Here is a 23,387-nt window from a genome sequence, read left to right as displayed (position 1 = left end):
AGACCATTGCACATGCCTTGATTTGTCTGTGATTCAAGTAGTGCTTCAGGCACAGACAGCATTTTGCATTTCTGCTGCTCTTAAGTGGTCTACATATGAGTGTGTGTGTGTGTGTGTGTTGGATTTTTAAGTAGCTCAAATCTCTTAATGCCAAGTGCCAAGTGAGGCAGCTGCAAGTAAAATTTTTACAAGTCTTCAGTATGACAAGGCTGTGTTCAAACCTGCGACCTCCCACATCTGATGTGGATGCTCTAATCGCTAAGCCATCAGAGCAGTCCAGATGAAAGGGAGCATATGATAACTGCCCCTGATGGTGACAGGTTCTTGGCTAGTCAAGTTATCATGATCTCCAAACCATCTGACCTGACCTGAAGATAGTCTGGGTTGACTGAAATAGCAAGACTGTCGCTCAACCTACATGCAGTAGCTAAAGCTATCAGAAAACAGGTTAGTATGATGACAGCTTTAACAAGGTTCAGACTAATGACTCAAATTTTTCTGAATTGAGCCATGATAAGATTCAGGACATATTCCAGTTTGAAATATGGTAATGGATTTTGGCCTTTTCAAATCAGAATTAGCCAGTAGGTCTGATGGGTCTTCATTATGGCCAAAATCTCTTCTGCAATGATGACTGAATGTGTCAGATATCATGAAGCAGTAGCCTTTAATGATCACTGGTGCCCACTTTTCTCTTCAGTGTTATAGAAAAAAGTCACTTGAGGGACTAAGGCACTCCAAGTGACTAAGGTATCAACTCGACGCTAATACCTGAAAATACACAACTTTCCCAAATCAGCATTCTGAGTGAAGGACCTTTCTGGTCTCAAGATTCTCTCCACAAATGAAGGTCTAAATTCATCCTTTTGCAAGATGTCTGGACAAGAGTCATACAAGAAACAACAACCCAGACAAGGGTGAAAAACCTGTAACCGTGGTTATATAGAGAGATTCAGTTTGGCTGTAATATTCCTAAGTGTGTTTACCACTATGTCGAGTAGATCAATGTCCAAGGATTTGTCCCATCGGTGGGAGGGGGGTTTATCTTACCATTCTGACCACCTTTTTTTCTGTATTATTTTCAGAACTACAACCTTGCGGTGGTAAGCAAATGCACACAACCCCTCAGAAGTGACTTTCAGTGCATGCATGGCCCACGCTTTTGGGTCTGGAATCTCTGAGACAAAGGTGGCCCATTTGTGGTTCCTCCTTGTCGCAAAAGGCTGACCACCAGATGCCACCAATCTGATCGATGAAGAGACCATTCCATATTGATAACCTGACCCTAACTGGTGAGAATGTTGGCCAGGAAACTGGGTCTGCTGGGAACATGTCAGATTAGTAGATTGATATGAAGTTGATAACACTGACAAAAGAAACTGCCAAACCAATATACAGTGACCCCCTGTTTGAGGAGGCAAGTCATACTATGGAGTTGTCCGACACGATCAGGACTGACTTCTTGCAGAGCCTGTCCTTCTAGAAACTGAAAGGCATTTATGACAGCTTCCACAGAGATGTTCGTTTAAAGTGATAGTCCCCCTGGTCCCCATTTGCTATTGACCAACTAGTGGACTCCCCACATGTACATTACTGGCATGTGTATAAACCATCACTTCTGGCTGGGACTTGTTCAGAAGAATTTCTGCTGTGAGCCAACTGTGGTTGTACCACTGACATAGGTATCATTGTAACTCATTAGTGATACTGACACATTTTGATTTTGTGGAGTGGAAAAGGGTCCCGTTGAACCAGCAAAGGAATTTGTAATGGGACATATAAAAGCAGGCAGTGCAATACATTCTGCTGCCTCATTTAATAATTTGAGGAGTTGCAAGGATGCTCTCACTGAAATTTCTGTCCTGCTGGAAACAACTGTGTGATGCAGATGTAAGGGAAATGTACAACATCAAGATACGTTACAACTTCCATACCCTGGTGTACAAAACAATGGGAAGGGGGAAGGTCACATTTTTTTCCAATTCTTGAGAAAACCAAATTGATTAAAAAGGGACAAGACAAGAGACTGCTTCTGAATTTGGGGAACAGAACATACCATATGCTTTTGGAGGAGTCTGTCCTGATATGCCACCATTGTTGCAGATGACAGGAATAGGGTGATGACACAATCCATAAAATGGTCATCTTTCTCTCTTTATCTTACAGTATATCTGGTAGAAGGAGAAAGAAAGGGGAGGCAGGGATGGCTTTAAAGTTGTTGCAAAAATATCTCAATATTTTGTTCCCAATTTTAAAAAAATGTCGCCATTTTCAAAATACAGCACTATCTGTTTATCTCAACATCCTTGGGACCAAGGTAATATTGTCAACATAAGCGGATTTTTGGAAAAGTGGTGGTGGTGGTGGTGAGAAGCTGAAAAATAAACTGAAATATTGTATACAAGTGACATTTTTAAGAGATAACCTGTCATCAGTGACTAGGATTTATGTAGAGAAAACAAAATGGAAATTTTGATTAAATTAAGACAACAAGTCTGAAATACACCTGCATATTGACAACTTACATTTGTGTATTACACTCCATGTGTTAAATAATATACACGCATATGAAAAAGCCATGAATTCAAGTATTCGATCATAGGTTAGAAAATTTCAATTCACTGCGATATTTATTATCATAGTAGCACGTGGCTGTGTAGTTGTTATTATGCTACATGTACATGTACTTAAATTGGCCTAGATTTTGGTCAGCCAGAAACAACCACCATGATGCCGAGGCTACGAAGGGGATGAGGCTATTCATAGGGAAATGAAAACACGTGAACAAATTAAAAAGTTTAACAGTCATGCAAGATGTCCCACCTTCATTTAACTCAACAGCCAGATATCTATTGTTTCAGAATATTGGAACTTTAATTGGGGTTTTAAACTGCCATTGGTAGCAACTGTAAGCATTAACTTTTTTGTTGCAAGAGGAAACTTTCATGGCACAATAAATATGTTCCAATCACTATGAAAAATGAAAGAATGCTTTTATTTAAGTTTGTTGTCAACTTTCTTTGATCAAAGGTCTTTGGCTTGCTTTGATGAAGGTTCATGTGTTATTGAAGGACCAAACAAATGCTCGTGTGTTATTGCTCTGGCAAAATCATATAACTGTGAAACACTGACGGTGATAGGATCTTTTTGTCTTTGTTTTCTCAGTATATATACAACAGAATGATCAATGCTTCAAAGGTAATCAGTTTTCTTTGAAGTTTCAGTAAAACTATTTTTTCTGGTATATTTTAATCTGGTAGATTGTTGTCATTCCCATTCCTGATTTCAGAGGTGGTCAATTGTAGCTAGTCAGGTAGCATGACTATTTGGATTACATTACAGTACAGAGTACTAAGGCCAGACATCAGCATAAGCAGATTACGATACAACAATGCCCTGTTAGGGTGGTTTGTCAATATGAACAAAGGATTTTTTTTAATATAACAATAGATTCCAGTGCAATTTTATATCCAAGTTTGTGGCTTCCTGTCATGATGCATTTCAATTTTTAAACTCCAAACCCGAGACAATATACACAATTTTAACAGCCAAACATGTTATTGCCAAAAAGATCGACTATGTTTTTCTGTTGTTGCCAATATGGAAAAAAAATCAATTTGCAACATTGGCAAAGCCCAGCGCAATCCCTGGGAGGGGGTGAATAAATATAATACGAAACTCCATCACCACTTGGATCCCCCATTTATTTTGTGGCAATAGGTTGATCCAGTGTTTCAAGAATCAAACGAGTCTGGTACCACCAGAAGTCTCTAGGTATTGGGGGTATTAAGTTAGCAGTGGGAGACAGAATGCTTGGGGATGGAGAAACTTGGTCCAGTGGGCAGGGACAGCTGGATTCTATAGTGAGGATATGGGTGGAGCAGCAAGATGGAAGGGTACTTCTTGAGTTGCCTGCCTCCAAACCTCTTCAAATCTGCTCCAAAGAGCAATGGCAAGCCAAACCAAATTGAGTCATCCTTAAAGCCAGAATATGTTTTTACTCTTCAAATTTTGTGGAGCACAAACATACATCACAAGATATCCAGTTAGGAATTGGGAGATGCAATCAATACATTCACCATTGACATGCATGCCAACCCCCAAGAGGTAGAAGTGTAATTATTGCTATTGTAAGAGGCAAAAAAAAGCATAAATTGGGCATAAAGTCTAATCTCTTTATTACATGCCTGAATTAAAGCATGTAAAGTAAGAGAGATTTTTACGTCCAGCCTATTTCTGTAACTGGAAATCTGCAATGAGGTCTCAAAGTTTGTAAACCGGTGCTAATTTGTCCTTTTTTTAATCTGAAATGTTTTGAAGTTTGAAAAGATATATCTGCTCTAACATTTTCCCTCCTATAAAATCCACAACTCACACCATAAAGCATTTTGCTTAACATCTGGCTCCATTTTCTATAAAAGTACAGACTGGTTCACAACTTAACTGGTTTGTCAATAACATCAATCTCTGAGGCAAATTTCACATCTGAAGAAACCTATCTATTTTCTTGGAAATGGGTCAAATACAGTTGCAATAAAACGCAAATAAATTAAGTATTTCTAAGCTATTCTTATACAGCAGTCACTTTTTTAAGAATATTCTCAAATATTTATGTGAAATTAAAGAGTTGATAATAAAAAGGACTTTTTATTGCCTTATTTTTTTGGTTACTTACCAAAAAGGTGTAATCCATAAACAGTCTAGTGTTGGTTGGCCAAGCCACCCCCCCCACATCAGAAAATCGGCAAGAAGGCTAAATCTAACATCAAATTTGTGGTAGCAAAGTTCCAAACCTGCAATATTTTTTTTTCAAACAAAAATTTAATGGCAGGAGTTGAGTATAATAGGCAGTGGAATGTGTCTTGTACTAGACTGTTCATAGACTCCATTTCTGGATAAACCATTCCCTGTGGCTTGTTGTTGTTGTTGTTGTGGGGTTTAATGCCGTTTTTCAGCACATGATAGGCTATGCATGGCGGACAGTACTAATTGTGGAGGAAGAACCCGGGGTTCCTGGGTTGGGAGCAGTTTTACTGCAAGAGCAAGATAACAATAAGTTACCTGTAGCTTATTCAAGCAGGAAATTGCTACCCAGGGAGAAAAACTATTCCGTTATTGAGAAAGAGTGTTTGGCCGTAGTGTGGGGAATTGGGAAGTATCATGCATATCTTTTTGGGAGAGATTTCTTTCTCGAGATTTATCACCAACCCCTATTGTATTTAAACAAGGCCAAGGTCACTAACGCTCGATTGATGCATTGGGCACTGACACTACAACCTTATCGCTTCCGTGTAGAGGCAATAAGAGGAGTTGAAAATATAGGGGCAGACTACTTGAGTAGGGCATGATTGGAAATTTGGATAAATTTTTACCCAGTATAGAAAATCCAGATTACTGTATAACCAGTGTAAATATTGTAAAATAGCATTAGTAGTTATTTTTCTTGTATTCTGTGAAAGCTAAAAAAATGTGTACATTTTTCTCGGGGTGTGTGTGTGTGTGTGTGTGTGTGTATTGTCACAGAATAAGGCAAGAGATAACTTGGTTTTGCTTTAGAACTATTTGACCATTTTTCGTTGTACATGTGTACAACATTACCTAGGGTGAATAATTGTTTTTCTAGGTAAGCGACTGTACTAGCATGTATCTCGTCGAAAATTACTTGCGACGAGAGACATTTTAAGCACGATATGCATGGGTATTTTACCCTGACTATTACTCACTCTCCAATGGATTTAAGGTAGATTCCATTTCTAACCGACACTGGTCGTTTTGGATCTTGTCAAGGAGTGAACGTTCTCCATTGTGTTCTCCAGCGATAGGGGTAAGTGTTAAATGTATATTTTATTTGATATGTGAAGCTTATTCAGGTTTTAATGTCATATCGTGTAATGATGCATTTACTATTACGCAGATCTGAAACGTTGTGAACTTTGAATTACAAGTTTCTATTAGAGTTAAATTTATTAGCATGTATCTAAAGATTTTGATTCAGAACATATAATTATTACCAGTTTGTTTTTATTGTAGCTGTTTAGGGTGGACTGTAGCTGTGTAGGGCTGATGGAAGCTGTTTAGTGCTGCATGCTGTCTATACGCACGTCTGTACATGTGGTGGAGCCACGAATGTAGGCATAGCCAATACAAGGGTGCTGTATGCTGTCTGTGCGTATGTGTATATGTATGTCTGTACATGTGGTGGATCCGTGAAGGGTGTAAGCGGCCAATAAAAGTGTGGGCCAACCCAAGGATTCGGTGAAACTGTGCGGTCCATCAGTTCATGAATCATACTACTGCACAAGTGTCAAGAGTCATGTTTGTTCCAACTGATGTTTCATCTGAGTACATTTTCAATTACACGAGATTCTTTTGAATCTTATTTGTATTCCTGGAGATTACGTGAATCTCACTTACAGTGCATAATATAGGAGATTATGTGAATCTCACTTACAGTGCATATTATTATTTGAAACAGATTTGAATTCCTTTGAGATTTTTTGAATCTTAATCATATTCCATACGCGAGATTATGTAAATCTCTCTTACATTGCACATTATTTGAAACGTATTTGCAGTTCATGAGTTTATCTGAATCTCGCTTTCTGTACACAAGATTACATGAATCATATTTTCGTTTTTAAATTTGTAAATATTTGTGTTGAGTAACTGGATCAATCACATGTTGAAAGTATGAGAGAATCACCGTATTTATACACCATATATTTTTTTCTTTATTAATTCATTTCATAAATTTCCATCTTTCACACACTGTGTTTGTGTTATTCATTTAATCCAAAACCCACTCAGTTTCAATTCTGTTACATGTATTTCAGTCTAGTTTGTCTTCATTTAATCAAAAGCATGTATTTTTGTTCTCATTTTTATTACTCAACCCCTTCCCAGCCATTTTTTTGGTAAATGGGTAATTTTCTTCAAGTAAATGGTCTATAATGCAGTTGGGTTGTTCTGATTATTGATTATAATCGATCATCAGTTGGTTGTGTGTGTGCGATTCGATTTTTCACAGAGCTTTAACAATTTTTCAGTCATATCACTACAATGTCTGCAGTGTGACAGTTTATAGTGATCTCCAGCACTGGCGCATCATGCCACAGTCATGTAGCATGATGCCCCACCCTGTCACATTATCTTGACACCAGACCAACCAGTCCTAACACTAACCTCTTAAAGCCGAGCAAGGCAGCTGTTAGTACCATTTTAAGAAGTCTCTGGTATGACTTGAGCGGGGTTCAAACCTGCGACCTCCTGCATTCAAGGCAGACATTTTATCCGCTAGGCCACCGGAGCAGTCAGTTGGTTGAGCAAATCAATAAGATAATCGATTGTGAAACTCCATAGTCAACTGCATGTAAAGGAAGACTACTTTGTTCTAGTTGCATGCAAAACACAAAGGTTAGTAATACTCCTGTGTAAATGTTAAGCTAAATTGGGCTTCCAGTCCACTAAATCTGACCTGAATTATTTATTCCCTGAACAACTCCAAATGATACCATATGATACCATATTCCATAGGTGCAAATTTTCATAATTAGGAGAATATAGTCATGATTACATGATTAAGCTGTTAAATTATGGAGTTAATAAATTTAAACACATTTTGATGATTTGTTTCAGTTTAAATGTAAAATCCTTCAAAGTATTTACAAATAATGACAAAGAAGAAGATCATGTTCTTTTATACTTTAAAGATACATCACATATGAATGAAAGGATTTTGGGGGATTCAAACAGTATTTCAGTTAAATAAAACTGATAGGCCATAAAATGTTGCTTTCATTTAACAAAGTTGTAGAACAATTATAATAAGACAATAATAAAAAAGTATTATTTTTATCAAGTTAACATAAACATGTCATTAAAAGAGACATTTATCAACATTTTGAACTCGAGCAAAAGTTACAACTGTATAACAGACAAAAATTTAAATTTGCTCTTAGTAACTGATTATAGTTGATTATAAGTTGGTTAAGTGGAACTGATTATCAATTATGAAATTATGACTGATTCTCATCACCTGGTTCTATGGACCCCAACCACTGTCTCACAGATGAGTCACAATGTGTGTGTGTGTGTGTGTGTGTGTGTGTGTGTGTGTGTGTGTGTGTGTGTGTGTGTGTGTGTGTGTATATATATATATATCTGATCACTTTCATGAAATAAAAAGTTCAAGTCTTTAATACAACCAGCTTTGTCCCATCTATCTCCCTCTGCATCCTGGAGACTAGGTCCTCATTCGTAACTTCCAAACTATTCATACTTCTACCCTGTGTACACATTTACAAGCGGAGTTAATCAGTGCAGTCAGTAGCAATTCATATGTCCTTCCTACCCATCATGGGAGATGCTGAAGATGTCATAAATTTGAAACCACTGGGGCCCCCAACCAAAGGAACTGCAATGTTTCACCAGTTAAAGCAATGGACTTGTGATCAGAAGGTTACAGGTTCAAGTCCCAATATCTATTCAGCCTGAATCAATTAAAACATTTGATCTGGATTTTGTAAGGTCATAAGTTTCTTTGCACTTTGTTCTAAATGTGGAAGTGTTTTTGGTAAGTAAGCAAAGATTTGTTTATAAATAAATTTAATTAAACTGAATATGTCAAATCCCTCAAAAGTATGCACATCTGACATCTGACAACATATAAAAGACACAAATGTTGCAGGTACTTGAATATGGCAATACTAACAACTTTCAAACTCTACTGAACCCATTTCAGATGTGATATGATTCAATTCATATTTAACTTTCATACAGAATACTATTCCAGTTTTAAGTTCACCATCTTCTGCTGACCACTTCATGGAAACGTCAGTTTAATAATGTAAGACATCATTATTTGACATGTAATCTTTTGAAAAGGAAATAAAGGCAGAAGCTAGACAAATGACATTTCATACAATGATTAAATAAAGTTAAGAAAAATCCAAAACATAAAAAAAATGAGTTTTAACTTGCAAAACTTAAACGTGCGGTCAATACTTAAGAGGCAAGTGATGACAGTGATAGACAATTTCATCTGGAAAGGTGACACTGTAGGCAGCGAGGATTGGTATCTTTACTTCATCAAAATGAATGGAGTTGATGATCAATGATATATTGAAAATTTTATTTCAAATAGGAGTTTTTAATTTGCACAGATCAATATGGCAGACAGAACTGAGACAATTGATGGCAGTGATGTGGATGCCAACTGTGATAAAAATATAGACAATTTTGCATACTGTACTTGCACTGAGACCACATGCAACTAATTCAATTACTTTTTCAGATATCTGTGATTAACACAAATGTGCGACTTTGTTTAAAAAATATATAATTGTAAGGCATTTATGATGAAATAACTTGTGAACTGTGGTCATTAGAAATCAAAATGCTGGCAATGAAAAGGATCTTTTCTTTGACATATTTGCACTATCAATGAAGTATACTGACCTAGTGTCATATGAATGGAAATCATAACTGGGTATTTTCAACTTCTTGCACCAAGTAAATGAGGATTTTCAAAATTAACAAACATACAATGTAATGACTTTCCCTTTATATTCTCAAAATGTTGGCATCAACTTGGCTAGGTTTCTGAGAATTAAAACATATCATGGTATTTCCTGAAATTAAAGTAAATGTACATGTGGTATACATTTCAATTTGGGTTTGAAATTCCATCCATGATAAACGTATGAACAAGTTAATTACAAGGTTAATAGTCAATATCAAAGGCTCATTTGAATAACCTGGCACACCAAAATTAGGAAATGCCATACATGTAATGCCTGTCAATGTGAATTTGTGCTTCTATGAATTTAACAAATATAACACACTGATACAATGGACAATTAAAAAATCATGCATGACATAAACCCCAGAAAGAGCCACTGACCAATGGCCCATGAGAGGCAAATTGCAAACTTGCTCACATACCAACACTTAGTGGAACACAACTCAAAATCACATATACTGAGTTGAAAAATGTGCGTGATCTGTGAAGGCAAATGCCTTAGACCACTTGGCCACCTGCATACATGCCAACCCCTGGTGAGGAAAAAGTGTAATCCAAGGGGTCAAACAGAGTAATCCGAGCAGGAGTAATCCACATTTAACATGACAAAAATTCAATGAGCACATGTACAAAATGATTTATTTATCCCTCTGGACTTTTAACATCAATTACTGCTTCAAGTTTTTGTATTTAACACTTTGAAATTTAAATAGCAAGACTCTCATATTTCATTTCAAAACACTTTGTACCAGCTGAGACTATGAATGTTTTGCACACCAGTAGAGCATTAAGTGCTGTGTTACAGAGCCTGGATCTCAATTCAGTTTTATTTTTGTTAATAATACTAAACAATCTCTCAGTCAGCATTTGTCCGAGTTTCCTCTGACCCTTTTCACCCCATTTTTAATATCTGGATATTTATGTTGGGGTGTAGGGTCAGAGTCCATTCCCTATTGAAAAGTTGGAATTTGCCAACACCAAATGGTGCTGGCATGGGGTAGCTGCTTACTAGCCGGTCCAGCATACTTGAACAACCTTTCATTGAGATGTACCAGCATGAAATCGATAGGAATATGAATTATTTTCTTAAAAATTGTAAGCATAACATTCATCATGTCTAATCCGCTGACAGACGAGACAAAAGTACATCGTAGCTGAAATTTGACCTGGATCTGGCCATTTGCATCCAGTGTCACATACTATACAAATCTCGCAACCAACATGTCAATGACATCAAAGGTTATATAGTCACGTGATATCGACAATAAACAAATTTCCAAAGTTGTTATACATAGAATTTGGACATATTATATGGAAGTCACTTAATGTTTGTAAATAAATTTAATGCACACTTAATTCTCAACATATTTATTCTGAGAATGATGACCAGAAACCCGTCAGTATCGCAGCAGGGTGGAGAAAACCATTTTCAAGAAGTACCGAGCACGTCAGCAATGATGATGTCGGTGTCAGGTGACTACCACATTGACATGTGCTCTCTGCATAGTGAATCTGGTTTTCTTCAAATGCTGCAACATTTACGGATTTTCGGTTGTTGTTTTCACAATAAATATTTTGAGAACTTTATGTTTTCTCATTTTTTTATAAATATTAAGTGACTTTCATTTATATGTTCAATTTGTTTTCCTAGAGCAACACTATAAATTGCTTATTTTTGATATCACATGACTGTATGACCTATGATGTCATTGACATGTAGGTTGCAAGATTTGTGTAGTCACATTACTAGGAATGCAAATGGCCAAATCCAGGTATAATTTCAGCAATGATGTACTTTCATCTCTTCTGTCAGCAGATTAAAGACAGAACAAATGCTATGATCGCAATTTCTGTGAAAATAAATCATATTCCTATTGATTTCATGCAGGTATATCTCGATGAAAGGTGGTTAAAGTATGCTGGGCCGGCAAGTAAGCGGCTACCCCATGCCAAGTGGTGTCGGTGAATTCTAACTTTCTGATAGGGAATGGACTCTGACCCAACACTCCAACATAAATGTCCAAATATCAAAAATGGGGTGGCAAGGGTCAGAGGAAACTCAGACTAAGTCAGCATTAGATGGTAAAGAACCAATACTCCTTTCACAACCTGACAAAGAAGAGGAAATTTATATCTTCCAGTTATTGGGTCTTTTAGCTGGGAAATAAGATGAAAAAAAATCACTCTGTCCACATGAAGTACATTGTCAAGTAGAGTGCCAACTTGATACTTCAGGAATTCTCCTTCTAATTTATCAGCAGCCTTTCTTGCAGTATGGTGCATCATATGACAGACAACCTGATATGTACAATGATAGAGACATTTTTCAAAATATAGGATGCAACTCCTTTATGAATTCCAGTCATCACTGATGCAGTATCAGCTCAAAACACAGTTCTGCCAACTTATGTTTATTCAAAGCATTATCAAGCAAATAAAAAAATGTTTTCTCCAGTGGAATCTACTATTAATTCTGGTAATGAAAGAAGAGCACTCTGACTCTGCCTTTTCATTGTCAAAGTCTCTTAGAGACTGGGTACAACCTTTTGTCATCATAATCACTACTCCTGTCTTGTCTGTTGCAATACTAAATGGCACAATTTTCATGGCTTCTGCAATTTTAAGTGAAGTATTCTGCTAAACACCTAACAATATTAGATGCCTTTGTTCTTGCACATGCAAATTTTCTGCAATTTTGGAATCAGGAAACATTCGTTTGAACAAAGGACCAATGTAGTCTTCTACCGCTAGCAGTAGTCCATGTCCTATTAAGAACTCGGTACATGACACTTCTGCATTTATAAAAGTCGAGTCCACAATTTAGTTCTGCTGTAAAAAAGAAGCTACCTTAGTACTGGAGTTAGTAAAACTAGCTAATTCAAGGTTTCTTTTTTTACCACCATGACCAATATTAAAGTCCTTTCCACACAGCCTGCAAGGGGCGTGAAACTGCCCTAGAATGGAATGCTGTATTGTGTCATTCATGTATTCATCTCTGAATCAGTTTTTTGTCTTTTCCTAGTCCATCTTTAAATTATTTGAAAAACAGTTTTGCTCTAACACACGCATCAACTACGATAAATCTGACTTGACTTTAGTGCCAAATACCTAGACTGGTTCTGTACCAGATATGAATTAGAACAAAGAATCTGTGAGCAAAGATTATGAGTTAGAAAACCAGTCTGTTCTCTCATAACTAAGCCATACAGCTGCTATAAATAGAAACCGAGGTCAAAAGTTTGAATGTAGAAACCAGCATGTTGTTGGAAATAGGACAAGTGCACTCTTATGTTAAAGTTACATAAAGTTTATCTTTTCTATAATACGGGTCTGTAGGATTAATGGGACGTTAATAAAAATGAGAAAACAGATTAATTTTTTTAAGGGGATATACCAAAAACGCATAATCCGAATACATTTATGCATAAGACTTAATTTAGTGAAAAAAAAAGCACAACAACTATGCCAAAAGCGTAATGGTTGGCATGTATGCACCTGCCCACCAGAAATAAGAGCCTGTGTTGGTTTTATCCTCTGCAAATATCCATTTTACCAACTCTACCTGAAAGTCAATTTGTGGCAATCAAATAAGACAAGATTATTTCCAAATTTCCACATAAATTACCACTTCATTCCTTCATTTTACACACTATTAAACTGGTCAGGTTGTTTAACTAAATTAACCTACGGTTTATCAATATCAATGGGAGTAAATTCTATCAATGACAATGTTATTTTTTTCATTTGTACACAATGACTAACAACAGCAAAAATAATTTACTTGTCAAAAATCTATATCTGATCTAATGGCAAGGTTTGCAGTCAATATCACAATATACTGTAATTCTGTGACGTTTGAATAACAAGGCATGTCTGCTTACCTGATCTGTAACAGTAACATCCACATACTCGCAGAATGCATATCCTTTTGACAGTCCTGTTGCACTATCTTTTACCAGGTTAAAAGCTCTAAGTGGTCCAAAGGATGTAAGAAGCTCCTTTACCTATAAAATAGAAAATAACTTATGCTTCATGGTGAGCAATTCAGTATGTTTTTTTCCAAAATATATTCTCCTAAGTTTTTCAAAGACAAAATTTGAGCTTTATGTATAATTTACCAAAAAAAAGGAATTTTCTTTCTAAAAGATGTGTACTCTGTGAACCGTGACGGATCCTTTTCTTATGATACAAGTTTAAGAATAAAAAGTTTTAACTCCTCTCCTTTCTACAAAATTTATCAGGCGATTAGCTTCTAAAACTGTTACTGGGCGTGTTGGGTCTTTCCAGGAGCTATAAAAAAATATATATAAAGAAACAGATCATTTAGCATTCCACAAAAGGAGTAATGCAATTTTATCAAGAGTGATGATTTTTTATTGCAAACAAAAATTTTATTTAACGGACACTATATTAACAATATAGCAAAATAGCCTTTATAAATTAATTTATAAAAGCACTAATACCACTAACAATAAGAAACATTTAACTTAAAATTTCTTTAATGCTGACTCATGAACATATCAGTTTCATAATCAAAGAGATGATAAAGTAGTTTGAACAGATTAAATAATTCAACTTTATTATACACTATAATGAAATAACTGATATATTTTCGCACCAATTTTGCACAACCTGTATTTTAATACAGCAACAAAACCTGCGGCATAATATTGTTATTTCTGAAACTATTTAGTGCAATTTAGAACCTAATTTCTGCCACTAAGTTTTTTACATCAAGTAGGCAAGTTCTTGTTTAAAATGTTTAAGTAAATCCAGAAAGATTTTGTTAAATCATTTTTAACTAAAAAAAAGTAGTGATCTGCTAAGTTTAAGTGGTTATGGGTAAGAGACCTGTCTTAGAAAGAATTAATTTTACTTTCTTTAATCTGAAATTGTCTTCAATCTTTCATGGGACCAATTTACGAATATTTACTCTAGCGTGCAACTGAACAATTTTTATGAATATTTACTTTAGTATGCAATTGGGACTATTAATACTCTTATTCATAAGAATAAAGTCACAAGCAGTAAGATAATATAATAGATGGTAATAGATACTAGATACAGAATCTGATGTCATAAAATAGGTCTTACATCAATAAAAATATCTTAGTAGTTCTAGAAACAACAAACAAAACTTGAAGATGTAATTGTTTCAGTTATAGATGAAAAAATACTGAAAATATTGTATCGGATCACAATGCAGTGAAATTTTCAAACAAAATGTTAAGGACATTCCCAAGTTTCATCATGTCCACAGTGAGCATCATGATTAACTGCAATCATAATGCAAAGTTTCTCAGATTATGTTGTTGTTGTTGTGGGTATAATGCCATTTTAAAGCTCATGACTATACAGAGTGGCCAGAATATCAGGTGGAGGAAGAACCACCAACTCACAGAAAGTTACTAAGCTTTTCACATACCCAAAATGGCTGAGCCTAACACTCGAACCCACATGGACAAATGTGAGATGTCAGTGATCTGTAAAGGTGAGCGTCTTTGACCACTCAACCACATGGGGTTCCCTTTAAGATTATGTTCACTGATGTTACTGTTACTGGAAAAACATAATAGGTATACAAACTCATGAAGAGACTCCGAATAAACAACCATTTCTCAAATTATTTTTCACCATGTATAACATGTAACATTTGCTCCGTAAGTGTCACAACCTAAAACTGGTCCAATTTGATGCCAATATCATAAGTTCCAGACTGCATTTGACTTTGCATAGAAGTTAATTTGTTCACCTAATTCAAGATGCATGGAAAGTTAATTTGTTAAACTAGTTTTATATACAAGTCATAAGATGAAAGCACCTAAACATTACCTAGTTTTCACAAATCCTGTAAATCAGTTTGGTATCCGAACGTTACTTCTCAGAATCTTGTGAAATAATAATACCAAATGCAAAAATGGCTGACCATGTCTACACCAAGCAATGCTTATTTTACCAAATTCATTAGCTACAATTTACAATAATCTGATGTCATAAAAAGCACATGATTTTTCTGTTTGGTAGATGAAAGATGTATACTTTCTTGCCATGTCAACTTTGCCAAAAAAAACTCAAATTAAAGTGGAACCTGTATTATCTAGCACCTGAATAATTTTAATAACATGACTGACTGAACTAATGCATTCACTTTAGCCTCTTCCTCATGGATTATCCATTGGGCATTCTAGCTGCCTATTCAACCTAATATTTTTATCCATCTGATGGTTGGTTTACAAAAAATTTCATTTAGCTATATCCCTAACAAATGCATAAAATAAGGTACATACACACTACATATAAATCTGATGGGTCATAAAGAATAACTCTGTTCAATTTATGTGACAAGCTTAGTGGGTTTGACAAAATATCATCCAAAGACAAAAGTACCGTGAACATCACATTATATGCCTGCCCAGTGCTTAATAGACTTGGTATTGGAGATCACTGACCAACAGAGACCAATGACTTAAGCCTTCAATCAACATTTGCAGTCATAACCTAAGCTGAACATGCAGAAACTATTATTTTCTTATCAGATATATTACTGTGACCTCTGATCTTTACATCCCAGAATCCACAGACTTATAACCCCAAATGTGAGCCATCCCCAAAGTTCAGTTAAAGAACTTGCTCTAGAACAAAGTTAATCTGCACATATCATAAAATCAGTTTCTTTGAGTCATCATGACATTAACCTTTAACCTTATGACCCCAAATCAACATGCCTCTTGCACACATAAAGCGAAAACCATTCACAAACTTTGGACAAGGTACATGGTCTAGTACAAGTTATGCAAAAACATCTGAATGGTAATGACCTATCTTAAGAATAAAACAAAAATGGTTACAGATGATCCAGTATACATCAGAATAAAAGAAAAATGGTAAAAAATGACCCAGTATACTTAAACTGCATCAGAGAAATGATGTACAGACACAGTAGGTGCCTCTAATGACTAAATGGGAAAGAACAATTCTTGCCACAGATGTAAAAAAGGACACCCAGTATTTAAATTAGTCTAACAAGAAAAAACAACAATGCAATGAACGTCACATTTGTATGCCAGTGCCATGTTTAAAAGTCCTCTTTGTGACACCACATCAGTAGGGCAAAGTTGACTCAAGATTACTAATGTCTCTCAATGACGCTTTCCTTTGATCAAGGTACACTCATAGGTGTAATGATTATGTGCAGAAAATATTATTTCCTTTTCTGCTTAATATTTCATGACTGTGATCTCTTAAATTTAGAATCTAAAATCTTAAGGTTTCTTTATCATCCTAAATGCAACCCATGCACGTCTGATCAAGGAAATACTAAAACAAATGTTATAACACAAAAACCACAGTACTTTCTTTCAGTGATCATGACACTGGACCTCTGACCCAAAATCAATAGTGATCTTTATTTATCAAGAACCTACCAGTAAAGTTCATCGATGGCAGATGCTGTTGAACATTGGGAAAGTATTATATGCTCTGCCAAAAGGTAGGCATCAAGTAACTCAACAAGACTGCAAAACATGGAAGTGCATAAATTCTTTGAACTTGTGTTTAATGCTCATGATTATTCATAAGAAACTGATCTAATGTGTTCCGAAATCTTTAGCAAACGTGGTCAACTGTCTCCAACCAATTAAGACGATAGTTTTGATATAATGATCCTAATGCTTAATACAGTAAATAATGTAGGTTTGCTGGTATCTTATAAAACAATCACAACATCAACTGGATATTTTCAATGATATTCCTAAAAGTGTAGGTCAAAAATCACACTGGTGTCTTACATGGCATCTTTTTTAGAAACAAAGAAGTTAACTTTCTGCATAATTCTTATAAGGAACAGTTTCCATTCATACTGAAACATTGCCCCTAATAAGTGTTTTAACTTTAGGAGAAAAATGAGCAACGTATAATAAATGATGCTTCATAAAAACTCTGAGATGTGCGTGTGTATGTGATTATTATTTTTAATTTAGCTTTTAACAATTTTTCAGTCATATCGCTACGATGTCTGCAGTGTGGCAGTTTATAGTGATGTCTAGCACTGGGGCATCATGCCGCAGACACATAGCATCATGTCCCACCCAGTCACATTATCCTGACACCAGGCTAACCAGTCCTAACAATAACCTCTTAATGCTGAGTGCGAAGCGAGGAAGCTGTTAGTATCATTTTTGTAAGTCTTTGGTATGACTCTGCTGGGGTTCAAACAAATGACCTCCCGCTTCCGAAGCAGATGCTCTAACCAAGCGAGGCAGCTGTTTGTACCATTTTTGTAAGTCTTTGGTATGACACGGCCAGGGTTCTCTGAGATGTAACATTAATCTTATGACATCAAATTCTACATCAATACCTTTACTGACAATATTTTTTAAATTTATATATATATATATATATATATATATATATATATATATATATATATATATATATATATATATATATATATGAAGAGAGAGAGAGAGAGAGAGAGAGAGAGATCCCAACTTTATAAAGTAAGTGAAATAGTCATCATAATCATAAGTTTACATAAACATATGACATATCATGATGGTTCACACTCTCTTCTCACACAAGGTCAGACACAGATTTCTCTCACATTAACACTACAATTCTTTTCAATTTGAACTCATTGCTTTTTACAAAAACTCAAATCAAGTTCTTTTGCAACTACAGCCGGTCTTACCAACTAGTAATTGTACATCTGGAAATTTTCCTTTGGTTTAATGTTTGAAACTTGTCAGACCCATGTCATGAATCACAAAATTCAGGGACCCTTTTGAATACAGTTCGATAAACTTAACTGGTAATTTTATACAAAAAATTTCCACATATACAATGTTTCACAGACATATGTATGGAAATATGGAGGAACATATTTTTATGGGACAATGTTTACCTCTCCCTTCCCCTCACACAAGCAAATCTCACCAGAATCCACATTACTTGACTAGCTAAACTTGCCTGAGGTTCTTGGAGGCACACAAATTACGATTTGCAGATTAGCAACATTTGAAAATCTTGGGGTACGCATTGTCTTCCCCTATAATGCTAGGGAATAAATGGGGAAGAAAATAAGAAACAGATGAGTATGTTTGATTTGCACAGCAAAGATAAACAATACAAGATCTGACTTGATACAGCACTGAATACAGTTACTATATGTATCAATTTACATGTATGGTTTACAAGAAAATGTTACTGTAAGCACTGTCAACTTGAAATTGTCAATTCCAAATATATTAATTTATTGAATTTGTCTCTCTCAAGAAATTTAATAACCGAATTCAAATAGTTGAAACAATAAGATTTCAAAACATAAATTTTAGATATAACTAATTTCACATTCATATTAACAAATGCATTGTCAAATTAATCACAAATTTAGCTGAAAAAGAGAGGCCTGAAAGAGAACCCTGAAAAGAAAAACTCCTGGAGAGAGCTGGGCTGAAAAGCTGCAATGAAAAGAGTGGGCCTGGAAAACTATATGAAACCACAAAAAAATATTTCAATGAAAGTTCCACGATAATCTAACCAAAAAAAAACAAACAAACCAGTTTTAATGCTTTTTGTGCTTTACCTATTTTAAATGATTGTGTTTTTATTATGTTTTCCTGAAAGACAAAGTTTTTGAAAAACCAAATCTTATTCCTTTTATAAAGTATCTGTTTGTGAATTTGTGTCAGTTTAATCCTTAGGAGTTTTTAGTTCGAAGTAATTTTGTCAAATATGAGAGTGAAAAGTGTGATTTTTCGGACATAACATAGTTTTAACTGTATTTCAATATGACACATTATATAACCTACAAATAAAAATGTTTTGTAAGTTTGACATAAAATTATATAACTTTGAGTCCTAACAAAAAAAAGGCATGATCTCATTCAGTGCATGTAGAAGTCCACAGGAAAGGCCCTGTACTGAAACAGAACCACAGCTGGTCACTCTCTCTCCCGCACTCCTGTTGCAGTCTTCCCTGCACCTGCAAGTACTGTTCTCTAGTACCATACATCTTATATTCAGATGTAGTAATACTACCACAAGCAGCACTGAGACAGACCTAATAAGGAGTGCATAATCAACAGTCCGTCCCTTATAGTCTGTAATGTCCATACCTGATCTTCATTAAGGTAGTTAGGTAGACCACCAACAAATACTTTGTGTGGAGAATCCTGGACAACTGTGGATACGACACCTAGAATACAAAAGAGAAGTGGGCTTGTATAAAGGAAAAGCTTAGAGCAAAATATCTGACAAGATGTACATTCTAATGTTTAAAATCCCATTTTTGAATTCAAGATATGGTATGCTATGGGTCAAGATTTTAAAAACTAAAATGAATTATTAATTACAATCAAACCTTCAGACATACAAAATACATGCTTTATAAGAACAACAAGAGTTTGTTTACAATTTAAGAGCCACAAAAACAGGCAGCCGATCTCTACTTTTCTGGTTGTTGTTGTTGTGGGGTTTAATGCCATTTTTCAGCAAACGATAGGCTATGCATGGCGGCCAGTATTAATGGTGGAGGAAGAACCCAGGAAAACCCCGGGAAGAACCACCGACCCACAAAAACTACTGGCAAGCTTTCTCACATACCCACATTAGCCAAATCCTAGACTCGAACCCACGCAGACAGAGGTGAGATGGCAGTGATCCGTAACGGAGAGCACTTTAGACCACTCGGCCACTCGGGGCCCCATCTCTGGGGTAAAACCTTTAATCTTTTGTCTAGATAAACATAACTGCTGCAGCCAGACAGGTGCACTGGCAAAATAGATTTCCACATGTATCAACCAGGACCTAAATAATATTTGATTGCATGAACATGAAAGAAAACATTAAAAGACTAAGATGACTTTCAAATAAAAAAATCTTGCATCCCCTTTCATACAACTATAACTCTACAACAGGCTTCACAACTATATCCTAACATATATATAAAGATGGCTCAGAAAATACTTTGCATAGTGCACAAGACTGGAAGTAAAATATTTAATTATGTACAACAGACACTTTATCATACTGATGACCCTGATTGGCTACTTCATAACTCATCATCAGGTAAGGTTCAATGCTGTTCACACAGGACATCAAATGAACTATTTAATGTTTGACATGTTACACACAAAATACTAAACAACTCACCAGGAACATTAATAGAGGGATTATCGGACATCCCTGGCATGGCCTGGTAATCACGGGGTCGCCTGATCTTTAGGGCTTGGCCCTGGAAAGCTATCCCATCAAATGCCATGGCTTGTGTTGTCTCATCAACGGAACGAAACTGAATAAAAAATGTAAACGAATTTAAGCCAGAGAACCTTTCTATCCTATTACTGCCAATACACAAGAAATAACCATGCTCAGTGATAAGGAATTTCATGACTTTTTTTCTGGCATAAAATGATGATACAATTAAACAGTATTTGATTTTATCTTTTAAACAGTTGCATCCAAAACTGTTATTATTGTTACTGATATTATCCAAGCTGGACTTGTACAAATTGTACACATCAATGACAACAAAAAAAACAAGAAAAATAAAAAGGTGAAAATTCAAGATGAAAACGAAAACAAATCAACATTCTCCTTTCATTGTTTGTTGTCGCTGTCTACAATTTGAATTTCATAAAAATAAAGATATTTTATGAAATAATATATTTTTGAGGATGTATATATTTACTGTCTTTCAAATAATTACATTTGTCAGTTAAATCCAGGTAATTAACTCCAAGACCAAAAAAATATGCATGTTTCATACTGCACTGGTTTAAAAATTAGGTTTTAATATATATATATATATATATAAAAGGATAAGTATATATAAGGTACTAAATGCTTCAAAATAGAATGCTGAACAGCTGAATTGGATGCAAAGATCAACTTCAGCAATTTTAAAAAAAAAATTTTATTAAAATTTTACATTTCGGGGGGAAAAGTGCTAGGATCGGCAAAGAGAAACAGAAAAAGTTGGCCAACCAGAAACACATTTTGTTATTGGGCCTAATGGAAAGTGGGATGGTATTATTTTCATTGATAATTAACTGAAGCAAGGACTTGGCACAAGGCTCTTCTAAAATTATTTACTTTCTGTAATCTGATCATGCAAATTATAACTAGATTTTGTTTGCAAAACATATCTGTCTGCAATGGACAGCAAAACCCTGAGACTGTAATCAATGATTGCACAGCTCACCTTCATCAAGGTTTGTGTAGTCTCTAGTAGTCATTGCAAACAATATCATGCCAAAAATTTCTCACGAAAATGATCCAGACAACAAACATGCTCGCCCCATTCTAAATAATGTAATTTATGTGACTTTTGAAAATCTTTACATTTTACATTTTAATTAGCACAATACTGCCATTATAAGGCTGATGTGCTGTTTAACTATATACAATGTAAAAGGACATAAAAGGCCCCACTGGGTGACCCCCAATCTATTCTATAAGCAGATGTACCATAATTAGCCAACATAACTTACAAATTGTTTTGCAAAATCATTGTTCTTAAAATTTACTGGAAGAAAATCAGTCTATGAGTGAACTCTGTGTGACAGCCAGTGTCAGAAGCAAATTACATACATCAGTAATTACCTTGATTAGCCAACACATCCAAGGCCTCATATGACATGTGCAATTCACTAATCTAATTCGTATGCTCCTTCACATTTACAATAAACAGTTAAATTGTTCAGATAACCTATCACAATAAACAATGTACAGTCATTAATATGTAAGGTTTACCAATGAATAAATATTTATACCTACATCCATCTGCACTGGTCATTAAAGATCTTTCTACAGACCATGAAGTATAGGTTGGTAAATCTATGTGTACACAAGATAAACACAAATACTTAACTTCTATGATAGTAAAGCATGAACTGAAATCGATGTAACCTTTGGTTGCAAGGATGAAGTACTATCTGAGATTCATCCATATTCAAGTTTCATGATTCGAACATAAACAGCATGCAATAACTTCAAAATGTCAATGAAGTAAATGAGGCATGAAAATAAGGTTACAGACCTTTTCATTACAAATAGAGTGTTTCCTGTCAAGATGCATCCCCTCTCTAAATTCCATTACTCAAGCAAGGATACAGCATTCTAAGGACACATGTGGTCATTAGCTGAGCATAAAACCTTAACCAAAGTCAGTAAAAGGTGAAATATAGATCATGATGATCTCTGTTTGTAAAATGTAGGTCAGAGCAACCCTTTTTTATGGGTTTGTTATTATTGCACATCCTCAATTTGAATGGTCCTAGCATAAAGCAGAAACAACAAAAAGTAACTGAAGTCAATGATACATGACATGTCATCAGAGTGGCCTTCTTTTGGGATGAAGGTGAAAGATGCATCTTCTCAAGTTTACTGATTTCAAGTGTGAAATATGGGTCAAAGTGACCTTTTATTTGTGATGAGGGAGTAGGACTTATCAAGATGCATCCGCTTGCCAAATTTCATGCTTCCAGGTATAACAGCATTTATACTGGTTGCAAAGAGCAGGGCTGCCATCCCTCCAGACTTGCATATAGTGAACAGAGGGATAAAGATTAATTAATTTTAAAATAATAAGTGAAAAATACCATAACACTAGCTTTGTGCTCTCTGAAGGTTAGTACTGTATTTTATGAAAATCCCAAAATAAACCGAAAACACATTATTTATATATATATATATATATGCATGCAGTCATATTTACTGATATACACAAACCTCTCTTTTTCTCATGTCTATTTGTCCAAATATGATGCAGTGGCTGACTTGTACTTCCTCGTTTGGACTATGCAAAATTTGTTTTCAAAATAGTTCAGGCTGCTTGCCTGCTGCTTTTCAGCACCTAAGGAGGCCC

At 35.3% G+C, this 23,387-nt stretch overlaps 1 protein-coding gene across 1 annotated transcript in view; it reads right to left on the bottom strand.

Moving 5' to 3' along the window:
* Positions 1-23,387, bottom strand: part of LOC149803030 (splicing factor U2AF 50 kDa subunit-like) — a 56,487-nt gene that overhangs the window by 12,890 nt on the left and 20,210 nt on the right. The window contains exons 6-8 of the mRNA XM_089952587.1: positions 20,672-20,810; positions 19,636-19,715; positions 13,402-13,524 (exon numbers count right to left, since the gene is read on the bottom strand). Coding sequence (XP_089808713.1) covers positions 13,402-13,524; positions 19,636-19,715; positions 20,672-20,810 — 342 coding nt within the window. The remainder of the gene's footprint in view (positions 1-13,401; positions 13,525-19,635; positions 19,716-20,671; positions 20,811-23,387) is intronic.

The sequence above is a fragment of the Sinohyriopsis cumingii genome, chromosome 3 (assembly GCF_028554795.1).
Source record: "Sinohyriopsis cumingii isolate HCF-2022 chromosome 3, ASM2855479v2, whole genome shotgun sequence".
Taxonomy (NCBI): domain Eukaryota; kingdom Metazoa; phylum Mollusca; class Bivalvia; order Unionida; family Unionidae; genus Sinohyriopsis; species Sinohyriopsis cumingii.
The sequence above is the reverse complement of the archived record's forward strand: the minus strand, read 5'-3'. Positions and strand labels throughout refer to the sequence as shown.